The sequence below is a fragment of the Asterias amurensis genome, chromosome 6, assembly GCF_032118995.1.
Source record: "Asterias amurensis chromosome 6, ASM3211899v1".
In the NCBI taxonomy this organism is placed as follows: domain Eukaryota; kingdom Metazoa; phylum Echinodermata; class Asteroidea; order Forcipulatida; family Asteriidae; genus Asterias; species Asterias amurensis.
The window spans coordinates 22,054,053-22,066,196 of NC_092653.1; the positions used below are offsets into that span (position 1 = coordinate 22,054,053).

At 37.5% G+C, this 12,144-nt stretch overlaps 1 protein-coding gene across 2 annotated transcripts in view; it reads left to right on the forward strand.

Annotated features, from left to right (window-relative positions):
- Positions 1-4,143, forward strand: part of LOC139937967 (cilia- and flagella-associated protein 251-like) — a 35,336-nt gene extending 31,193 nt beyond the window's left edge. For both annotated transcript variants that reach the window (XM_071933281.1, XM_071933282.1), the window contains exons 23-25: positions 217-413; positions 2,229-2,366; positions 3,429-4,143. In XM_071933281.1, the coding sequence (XP_071789382.1) occupies positions 217-413; positions 2,229-2,366; positions 3,429-3,655 (562 nt within the window). In that variant the 3' untranslated portion in view covers positions 3,656-4,143. The remainder of the gene's footprint in view (positions 1-216; positions 414-2,228; positions 2,367-3,428) is intronic.
- The last annotated feature ends 8,001 nt before the right edge of the window (positions 4,144-12,144 follow it).

Sequence of the window (12,144 nt, forward strand, 5' to 3'; positions counted from 1 at the left end):
TACACTTTTGAAACCAAAGCGCTCCAGAGTCATTCCGAACGACTGCAACAGTCGATCTTTCAACTTCTAGCCCGTCCAGTCGCTCCTAACTGTTTCAGACGTCAGAGTTTGTTTTGGCACGACTCTGAAGTGCCTGCCTGAAACTGGTGTAAGTGACCCATGGCATCATGCAAAGTAAAATAACCTTCTTTTTCCTTTTTCCATTCGCCCCATCAGCCAAGGGGTTGATACCACAGACTCCAGACAGGTCTCCATCAAGATACCACTGACCGAGATCCCCTTTGTGATGCGTGCTATGGGCCACTACCCATCAGAGCAAGAGATTGATGACATGGTCAATGAAGTCAAGTTCAGCGAATATGTAGACACTGGCAAATACATCTCGGAGATCAACCTGGGTGACTTCATCAAATGTGAGTGTGTGACATGGGGGTTTCATATTTAGTTCGTTGTGGAGAAGTATTTTCTCATTTTGATTCTGGTGTTGTACGAGCAATTTAAGCCAGTGGACACTATTGGTAATTGTCAAAGACTAGCCTTCACAGTTGGTGTATCTCAACATATGCATAAAATAACAAACCTGTGAAAATTTGAGCTCAATCGGTCATTGAACTTGCGAGGTAATAATGATAGAAAAAAACACCCTTGTCACATGAAGTTGTGTGCGTTTAGATGGTTGATTTTGAGACCTCAAGTTCTAAATTTGAGGTCTCAAAATCAAATTCGTGGAAAACTACTTCTTTCTCGAAAACTATGGCACTTCAGAGGGAGCCGTTTCTCACGATGTTTTATACCATCAACCTCTCCCCATTACTTGTCACCAAGTAAGGTTTAATGCTAATAATTAGTTTGAGTAATTACCAAAAGTGTCCACTGCCTTTAAACCTTTTGAGCAAGAAGTGGTTCCATGTTCACTACTTTTGGAGACCAACTACAAAACAGCAAAGGGAACGCACAAGGTCTCCAGAAGGAGTTCTAAAGACTGGGGTGCTCCACAAGGAATTCTGTATACAAAATCTTTTGGAGGTTCCTAAAGCCATTGGACCCTTTCGGTACAGAAAAAAATAAAAGTTCACAGATTTACAAATAAATTACAGGGTTTACAGAAGGTAGTAGTGAAAGAATTCTCTTGAAATATTATTCCATGAAATACTTTACTTTTTGAGAAAACAGTAAAACATCAATTCTCGATAGCAAGAATTACGGATTCATTTTAAACACATGTCATGACACGGCGAAACGTGCGAATACAAGGGTGGGTTTTCCCGTTATTTTCTCCCGACTCCGATGACCAATTGAGCCTAAATTTTCACAGGTTTGTTATTTGATATAGAAGTTGTGATACACGAAGTGTGGGACTTGGACAATACTGTTTACCGAAAGGGTCCAATGGCTTTATCTACAGGGACAGAGGAACATGGGAAAGGGATTTACAATGTAAGCTTGTGACACTGCCCAAAATATTACACCTAGGAGGCATCCGTCCGTCAATACTGACGATGGACTGTGCCCGGGGGGTTGTCCTCTCTCTTACAGCTGCGGCTGTGGCTGAGAAGTCCGATTCTTGCATGGCAGTGTCTGCTACAGTTGTTGCAGACATATGGGGAGGGGGCTGACACAGGGGCAGGGTCAGCTACTTGCAACTTCCTCCTCTGCCTCTTCTCCTGCAGCAAGGAAGTGAAACTTGTACATAGATGCATCTCCTAAAATGATATTGATGTTTTTCAAATAACAATTTATTTTCTGGATCTTTACATCTTAAGTATTACCCTACCCTTTAAAGCCATTATACACTTCGGTACAGAATTTTTTTTTACATATTTACAAATAATTTACAGGGTTTACAGAAGGTAATACTGAAAGACTTCATGAAATGTTTTACTTTTTGAGAAAACATTAAAACAATATCAATTCTCGATAGCGAGAATTACGGATGTATTTTAAACACATGTCATGACACGACGAAACGTGAGGAAACAAGGGTTGGTTTTCCTGTTATTTTCTCCTGACTCCGATGACCGATTGAGCCTAAATTTTCACAGGCTTGTAATTTTATATAAGTTGTGGTACACGAAGTGTGGGCCTTGGACAACACCGTTTACCGAAAGTGTATAATGGCTTTAAAGACCAAATTGCAGGTTTCCAAGAACTTTAACTTGAAGCAATGTTTGAGTTTTAACCAAGCTTGATTTTGTTTTATTTATGTCTTTTTTTATTTTATTTTTTAGTGTATGTAAATCACAGGCCTGCGTTTGGTCTGTCTGAGGCTAAGCTACAATGGGCGTTTGATGTTCTAGGATTTGATGAAGGGATGGACCAGCCAGTCATAGAGAGAGGTGAACTATTACACCTACTCCAAAACAAAGGTACGGAAAATTATATATAGTATTTGTACTTCAGAGTAATGTTTTACTTTTGTGGCTTTCTAAAGCATGTCATAGCTATGTGGTTAAAGATGCTATGTCAGATTTTTGGCCGATTTGACCCCAAAATTTTGATTTAAAATTCAATAGGTATTTTGATGGTGGTCGAGAAAGTTACAAGCTTTCATTTGAGCCATTGCACGAAAAAGTCCGCCAGTTATTAGTAGCAGTAAAATAAAGTGCTCAAAATTTTTGGGATCCCGACGATATATCACATGACCAATTCTTATGTGTTTTATAAGAAACGTTTTAAATTTTTGTCGTGGTTCCTGACCATTAAAAGTAAAAGTTAAACTTTTTTTCGTTAGAGCGGGTGATAATAACTCTTTGAAATACCATTCACTCGGGCCAAAAATCTGACATAGCATCTTTAACAGCACCTGACTCAAGCTTTTGTACGACTGATCTGTAGAGTGTGGGTTTGAGTCCCTGTTTTGGCATTTTGAGCAAGGTACTTAAGCATAATTGCCATTTGAAAAATAAATGTTCATCAAAATTGTCTGCTTAGGGAGCGCCAATTACGTAGTAGAATTTTGATTCAATAACCACTGTTTGCCATTAGAGGTTCTCGTATAGCAGATGGTCCACACAATAATACCAACCCAATACCAAAACATAGGATTCGAACTGCCGCTAGATGCCGGGCAATCTCGGTAGTCTAGTTGGTAAGACACTGCTCTAGAATTGCAAGGGTCGTGGGTTCGAATCCCACCCGAGTAATATGCCTGTGATATTTTTTTACAGGACTCAGGAAAGTACTGAGTATACAGTGCTAACACACAACGGTGTATGGGTAAAAACCAAAATTAATACCAACCCATTTTGAATGTACCCTTGCATCCTGAGTTGGGCCGAGTGGTTTAGGGCAGTGATCCCCAGTTCTGTAGCTTACAAAAATGTTTGTTGGAACTTTGGCCTGGTCAGGGCTAAGTATTAAATTTACCATCACTTGAAAGCCACTCAATTGCATCGCTGCTATTTGTTTAATTACCATCCCTCCCCCAGGTGAGCATATGACCGAGGCAGCAGTTGCAGAGTATCTGACCACACTCCTAGGTTACAACCCAGAGGGAGGGAGCTCAGAGCTTGGAAGCTTCGACCCCACTGGAGCTGGTGATATTCTGGAGGATAGTTTGCCAGAGCTCATCACGGCAGACATGTTTGCTGGCGAGGTGCTCGGCTTTGGCGGAATGGAAAACATGGAACAGCAGTCTGCTTCGGTAATGGAGTAAAAATCCGGAGATGGTATGGAAAATTTCTTATTATTAAAGTTATCTGTTTTCAGGAATGGAGCTTTAGAAATCCGATCTGAATATTTCAATAAACGCTCATCCTTGTTTGTAAGTTTTAAATACTTTTTTTTTTCTAAATAAGATTTATAGCTGTAAATTTTGTATGAAAGTGTATATTTATTTTGCGTTTTATTTTGGGAGAGAGTGTGTGTGATGATTTAGTAATACACATTTAATTTGAAGATCGCAGAAGCCGCAACAGATGAGAAATCTAAGAAAGTTGTTAAATATCCGTCCAACAGTCGACCATTCCAATTGTATCCCTCCGTTTTGTTATTCAAGCATGTACATACTTTGAAATCTTATCCTTGTTAATTTTTAGGAGGGCAATTTCTACATTTCCTGCAAATTTCCGTGCAAGAATGGTATTACTTTCCTGTCCAATGTATACAATTTATTAGGATGGAAGGAAATTACTATCGTTTTTTGTTATCGTTCTTTTAAAGGCAAAAAATACCTTCGGTTTTTGGAACAGTCGATTGTTCCAATCCTATTTAAAGACACTGGACACTATTGGTAATTGTCAAAGACCAGTCTTCTCACTTGGTTTATCTCAACATATGCATAAAATAACTAACCTTTGAAAATTTGACCTCAATCGGTCGTCGAAGTTGCGAGATAATAATGAAAGAAAAAACACCCTTGTCACAGAAGTTGTGTGCTTTTAGATGGTTTATTTCAAAATCGTGGAAAAAATACTTCTTTCTCAAAAACTATGTCACTTCAGAGGGAGCCAATTCTCACAATGTTTTATACTATCAACCTCTCCCCATTTCTCGTTACCAAGTAAGGTTTTATGCTAATAATTATTTTGAGTAATTACCAATAGTGTCCACTGCCTTTAAATGTAGGTAAACACAGCAAAAACTTTTCAGGGGGAAAACTCAATCAAAAGGTAGTAGCGTCTTTAAGATATCGCCGGAAATCTGGAGTATTTATGTCCATACAGGAATAACAATCCGTAATTGGAATACACAATCTGAGAAACGTTTCTCTGACTGAATTATATTTTAATCTAAACCACATACTGTACCTTTAAAGGGAATTACTTCTGAAAAAGTTACCTATTACGAACAGCTGCAGTGCTTCTTAACCAAGTAAGTTTATATAGTCAAGCATTTTTGGAGTAATTACGAAAGAATTACCCCCCCCCTTTAAGAAAGGATCTGATGTGTATTCTGGATGTAAACTGGATTAGCATCGAAGCTTACCTCACCAAAATTGAATCTCCAACACTTCTTCCAAAACGATCCATATGCAGTTACCACTAATATATTTTTGGTGCTCATGTGCAAGATGCCAAGCTTCAAGTCTTTGTTTTTCTACATAGTAGGCCTATACTCATTTCTATCCAGGGGGGTATATTTAATAAATTTAAATAAGAGAACAGACAAGAAAAGATAAAACCAAATGTTTAGTTTGATATCAAAATTTTGTCCGAGACAAAATTGCATCAAATTTTATCATGAAATATAGCATTTTAAAGGGAAACTCCAGGAGAAAACGGATATCTCGCAACAGCAAGTAAAAGTACTGTGGATATAGACTGTGCAAAAGTCCATCACTCTTTTAAGTGCATGATTTCGTTTCTGTATGAATTTTAAAGCATTGAATGATTGAACCCAAGGTTCTCAAATGATACGCGAAAGACTCGCACAAATCTATTCACAGACTACAAATTTGATCAACAATACATCAACATGAACTAACACTATAATATGATATTATTGCAAAAAAATATGTATTCACAACAAAATAGATGAAAGTCTCTGTAGACCTCGCACAACAGTGGACCTTAATATAAAGAAAAAAAATCATAATACTAATACTTTTCTAAGTGTTTTCCACTAAAGCTGTAAATATCAAAAGGTCACAGTGAATGAAAGAGTATTTTCCAGGGCAGTCTTAAGGCAACGTGGGTTTTGTCAGGTTTAACGATTTTAGATTCTTGTATAAAGCTATAAAATATTCATAGATGTATTTGACTACACGTTTTGAAAGATAATAAATATTTTATTCATGACAATCTGTCTGTTTCAATATTTATATTTATATTTGTTTCTATGATTTGTTGTTACATAAATAATAAATAAGGTAGATGGCCTTAGCTTTCGATCCAAACCGGACCTTCTTCAGAGGCATAAAACAAGTACAAACAAATACATATCCATTTATAGAAAAAGAGAGGGGAAAGGGATTAAGGGAAGGATCAAGAAAAAAGCGGGAAAACAACAGCCAATCAAAGTTTCTATTTCAGAAACAATTTGTGGCTATGAACCATATATTTGTATTTGGTTTCAGTAACACCTTATATACTTCCTGGCTAGATTATGTTCTTTTAAAAACTTGTCTTGCTTTATATATTTTACCACCAAAAGTTGATTTTTTCAGAATTCGTTACTTCTTGATTACAGCGGAAGAGACTTTCGGAATCCTGGTCCATTGTCTGGTGCTTTGGATACTGTTTCCAAAAGCTCCTTGGAATTTATAACCCCAGGGGTTACCAAACAGTAGAAATGGCAACATTTAAACATACCTTTGAATTTTGTATCCAAGTTTCAGACTCCTTCGTTAGTAATGACTCTCACCCCTGCAACATAATACTACTTGTGACCAAGTCATTTTTTCTCAAGTCAAGTCAAGTCGCAAGTCATCTTTCCTCAAGTCAAGTCAAGTCACAAGTCATCTTTGCTCAAGTCAAGTCAAGTCACAAGTCATTTTTTTCTCAAGTCAAGTCAAGTCACAAGTCATTTTTTTCTCAAGTCAAGTCAAGTCACAAGTCATTTTTTTCTCAAGTCAAGTCAAGTCACAAGTCTTTTTTGCTCAAGTCAAGTCAAGTCACAAGTCATTTTTGCTCAAGTCAAGTCAAGTCATAAGGCATTTTTGTCCAAGTCAAGTCAAGTCGCAAGTCAACTAAATTGGTGACTCGAGGCTGACTCGAGTCCAAGTCACCGACTCGAGTCAACAAGAGTGCTACTAATACTATTGCTATTTTTGTATATAAAGTTTGATTTATACCGGCTAGCTCCATCAGTGGGAAAAACATTGTTCCCCCTGCTCCCTGGGGGGGGGGGGCCTGTAGAAGTAAAAAAAAACAAATACATTGTACAATTACAGAACATGAGGGGAAAAAAACATGACAAAAAAAGCAAAACATGAAAGAACAATCCCCATATAAAGCCACAGCAGCAATCTAAACCACAGGGAAGAAAAAGAGAGGGGGAAAAATAGTAACATAGAAACAAAAACTAAACACTCTCTCTGTAAACGCGAGTGATTTTTTTTCTGTGGATGAAAAGAATTCTCGAACTGCCCTTTTGTGATACAAACTTCACAATAACTTTTATAGTATACTGTAGACTCTAATTCAATTTTGAACCCATAAGCTACGTGTACAATACAGAGCTTAAAGCCATTGGACACTTTCGGTAAACAGTATTGTCCAAGGCCCACTCTTCGTGTATCACAACTTCTATATCAATTAACAAACCTGTGAAAATTTAGGCTCAATCGGTCATCATCGGAGTCGGGAGAAAATAACGGGAAACAAACCCTTGTTTCCGCACGTTTCGCCGTGTCATGACGTGTGTTTAAAATAAATCCGTAATTCTCGATATCGAGAATTGATAGAGTTTAAATGCTTTCTCAAAAAGTAAAGCATTTCATGGAATAGTATTTCAAGGGAAGTCTTTCACCATTACCTTCTGTAAACCCTGTAAGTTATTTGTACATCTGTGAACTTTAAACAAAACTATGTTCCGAAAGTGTCCAATGGCTTTAACACATCGCCTTGATAATTCACATCTTGAAGTCTTTCCTGCCTTAGATTTCATCATTGAAAGTTCTCCATTATTAAATACCTTCATGTTTGTGTTTCTTGTTTGCCCCACAGTAATAACACTGTCCCTGACTCTCTTCCCCCGCAGTCTTCTTCCCATTGTTTCCACATAATGGAGAGTGCTGTTAACTGTTACAGACAACTACAAATCTTCTTAAACCTCTGACATCAGCCTTGAATTAAGGCTATTAAGGTGGGATTTCGTGACCCGTTGCGATTTGCAGCAAGGGTTTTACTTTGTATTGCATAAAGGTACTCGCACTATTTCCGTGTTTTGACCTACCTTTTAAGTTCGCAGTTCCAGCGTATAAAATAAAAGTGCAAGTAATGTACTGCTATTACTAAACATCTGTCAATGTATACATTTATATTCATAACACAGCTCCCAGTTGCCTGTAAAAAAAATCTTGAAGTAGGAAAAGTTTCGGAACCTCTGGCTTGCCCGGGCGTAGACCAGGCCGCCATTTTGAATAATCAAAACTACACATCTGTCAATAAATAGGGACGTAGAAAAAGTGCTGGGTGGCTAGCCCTGGCCTGGCCACCAGTTTGTATCATCATAGCTACACTTCTGCCAATGTAAATAATTCTATTTTTAACACAGTTATCTTTAGGCCTAGAAAATAATCCTGAAGTAGTAAGTGTTTTTTGGAACCTATGGCTAGCCCTAGCGTAGACCCGGCCGCCATTTTGTATCATCAATTTGTGTTATCATAACTACACATCTAGCAGTGTATACATTTGTATTAATAGCACAGTTACCTGTAGGCCTGGAAACACTTTTAAACTAGGGGAACTGTTTTCGAAACCTCTGGTTTAGCCCTGGCATAGGCCTAACCGCCATTTTGTATCACCAGCAACATATAGCCATGACAATCTTAGCTGGTTTAAAGACACAATGCTTAGATCTACATTTTTTTCCCCATCGGTTCCCCTTAAATTTTACTTTGAAAATATTTCAAAGTAAAAATAAAATGTGCAATAGGGGACTTTCGGGACGCTTGGTGGCTGCAGACTTATCAGGTAAAATTCATTGTTCTCGGTATTGTGCGCATGCTCAGAACTACTTAAACAATGGAAATTTACTTGGTGTGTCTGCTGCCACCTAGCGTTCCAAAGTCACCTATTGTTCTCAGTGTGAAACTGAGAACAAAGTAGGTCCACACAACAGGGCAGGGTTACGAAACACTGTGGACTAACACAACCACACAGTGTTTTCACCAGTGTTGAAGAAGGGTTTTTTCGTTTGTGCACAGATCAAAGGAATGTTCACAATAGCTTGTTGTGCTAATTTTCGGTTTCTTATGGAAACAGGGACAAAATATATTTTAAAAAAAAAGAAAAAAAAGAAGACTCTATAGGAAAATTCTACAGACTGGGGCGCTCCAAAAGGAAATGAGTGTACAAAGTCTATCGGAAACTGTTATTGCAGGGAGAAAGAAAAGAACAAAATGCTCCACGAGGATGCATTTTTAGAATGTGTGTGTTAATGTACTATCTTCCTGTCAATGCATGACTTCCATTTTACATTAAACATGTCGAGGTAGAGTGGTTCTGTTAAAACGCGGCAGAAGTCACGCCTAAATCTGAAAAACGAACTGATATTAATGCAAGCCTCACAGAGCGGTTGAATAACTACCGGTCATGTCGTGTATAAAAAATGGTAAAAAAATTGCCAATCAATCATTACTTATTACATGAACTCTTTACCATAGATCATGAGTGTTAAAGGAACATTCATATTTTTTTTGCTAACAGCATTTGCTGGCAATGTAAGCACTTTATGTAATCCCCATATACATAAACTGACAAATCTGTAGAAGTTTGAGATCGATCGGCCATTTGGGTCACTGGAAAAAAGTGCAAAAAATGATTTCACATTTTGCATGACATCTATTTACACCCACAAAAAATGAATAAAATACGCACAGAGCGATAATATACTCCAAACAGGAAATTAGCTTTATTTATTTATCAGCAAATGACAGAATTTTAGACTGAACTATTTCAAGGGATGTTTTGTGCTATCATCATCATTAGACCGTGTATGTTTTATGTAAATCTGTGATCTTATAGACGAGTTGTGTTCTTACCAATTCTGTAATATTCCTTTACGAAACACACATATCAATCATTCTTCATGAATAATTCCGTGTGAAATGCAACTGTAACCTTGAACACAAAGTTACAATAAAGCCAATACGGATTGAACTTGAGTGTCAAGTTAATCTGTGCCATTTAAAGCAGATGTCATAAATAAATGCACACAATCTTCAATCATGTTCGTAACGGTGTTTAAAGATTCAACAGCGAGACAGGTTTACTCTAAAGGCAAAATATACCTTTTGATTAATCTTGTAGATGTTTACATTTAGCTTGACATGTAATATTCATTTCAAAGGTGCCGAAAATCTATCGTGAGTAATGTCCCTAATAATCCCTAATTTGTAATAGGAACATTACATAAGAAATTTGGCATAAAACTGATCTTTTTATATATATATATATATATATAGAAAGGTTTGCGATAACACCATGTAATGACTATCTCTAATGAGTTGGGGTGGTTCTGAAAAGAACCGTTGGTTTCAACTCGACGTTTCGATCAGTATGCTCTGATCGTCTTCTAGAGATAGTCATTACATGGTGTTACCGCAAACCTTTTCATACCGTGTTTCTACCATGCAAAGTTTCAAATCCTACTGACCTTTTTATGTAACCATATTACTACGAACAATGGTCCTGTTTCTCAAAATGCGTCTTAAAAAAAATGATAAGTGATAATAACAAACGTATTATATATTCCCTTTGAAATTTCACACAGACGTTTGCCAGTCATGTACCGTAAAGTAGACAAAACCTTGCACGAATTATTTCACTAAAAGGATAATCGCTGTTAGGCATACTAACTAGGCCTAACTAATCCAGTAAACCAGTTTTTAAAGTGACCCTAAGGAACATTTTATTTGTAGTTTTCGATGTCCTTTCTGTATAAATATAATTTAAAAACAAAACATATTGAATGAATGAAATGAATATTGCATACCCTCGAAACGCCTATCCGGTCAGAACTCGGAATAGTGACCCGGATTCTGAATCTCTCAGGCGACGTGGCACGATTCCGGGTCAGTTGATCCGGAAATTTGTCATACAAAAAACTGGAATTCTGACCCAGATTCTGCGTGGATTTGACCCATTCCTTGGTCAGCATGAAAATCTGGGTCATGTTTTTTTAAGGACTGGACTTCAACACTGGCCACTATTGGTAGTTACTTAAAAAAATAAGTGTTAGCATTAATAGAAAAGAATAAAAATGTTAGCTGTTGATAGTATACAACATTGTGAGAAACTGCTTCCTCAGAAATAACGTAGTTTTTGAGAGAGAGGTAATTTCTCACTCAAATTATAAACAAATTAAGCTGAAGCCTTTTGTTTTGAATCTGAAAGCACCAAGTAATGCAACAATGGTGTTTGTTCGTTTATTATTCTCTTGCAAATTCGATGACCCAAATGTTCACAATTGTCTGTAATTGTATGCATCATATGTTGGGATACACCAAGTGAGAATACTGGTCTTTGACAATATTACCAAAGGTGTTTAGTGCCCTTAACAGACTGCTGATGCGTTTAAGTTGTGCCAAATGTGTCCAGTACCTTTAAGCCATTGAGTAGATTTGGTAAATAAGAGTAATTATACCAATTAACACACGGGGACTAGTTGGCTACTTCCTCTAGTCCAAGTGCAGCCACGATCGCACGTCTAACGCCACGGCGACGTGTGCCTGATTTTCCACGTCATTAACCCGTCCCTATATGCACAGCGATCATGTCACCGTAGTAACTCAAAACACAGATACTTCCTAATGACCATTTAGGAAGATTTGTACACATCCACAGCAAACTGAATGCAATATATTGCAACCAAGTCGTTACATCCTTTGGTTTTATTGGGTATTAAGTTGACACCATTTATCTTCACAATGCAAGCCTATTGGTCTATACTGAACAACATTTAAGTGGTGACCTTTGATTGACCCATTTCCATCAGTGTGATTGTGCAGTAGAACAAGTGGTGGTGGGCGAGCTTTTCAATACAAAGGCTATAAGCTAGGGGTTATTAACTACATAAAGTAGTCCCAAGGCTTAAAGGTGTACCGTCATGGATTTTTTTAAGGATTGTTTTAATAAAATCGAAGTCTTATACAGCGTACGTATCTACCAAACAAGGTACTCAAGGCGCTGAGTATATACAATGTACAAACTTTCAGAAAGATAGGTTTTGCAGTGATGAATTCTGGGACCCAATTATTTAGCACCCTGTATGGGTTTAACGGCGCATACAGCAGCCATAGCTAGGAACACCGTGGCGAACCCCTTCTCTTTTCGATAAATGCACTGGGTTCTTCTACATGCGTTTAATACACAACACATGGGACCAACGGCTTTACGTCCCATCCGAAGGACGACAAAAAAATAAGCTTCTCATGTAAGAATTACAGCTGAATACAGTGCTAAGACAACAGCAACAAATTGTAACGGTATTTTAATACTTAGGTCAAATCCATCCATATTTAGGGAAGTGACAGCGGGT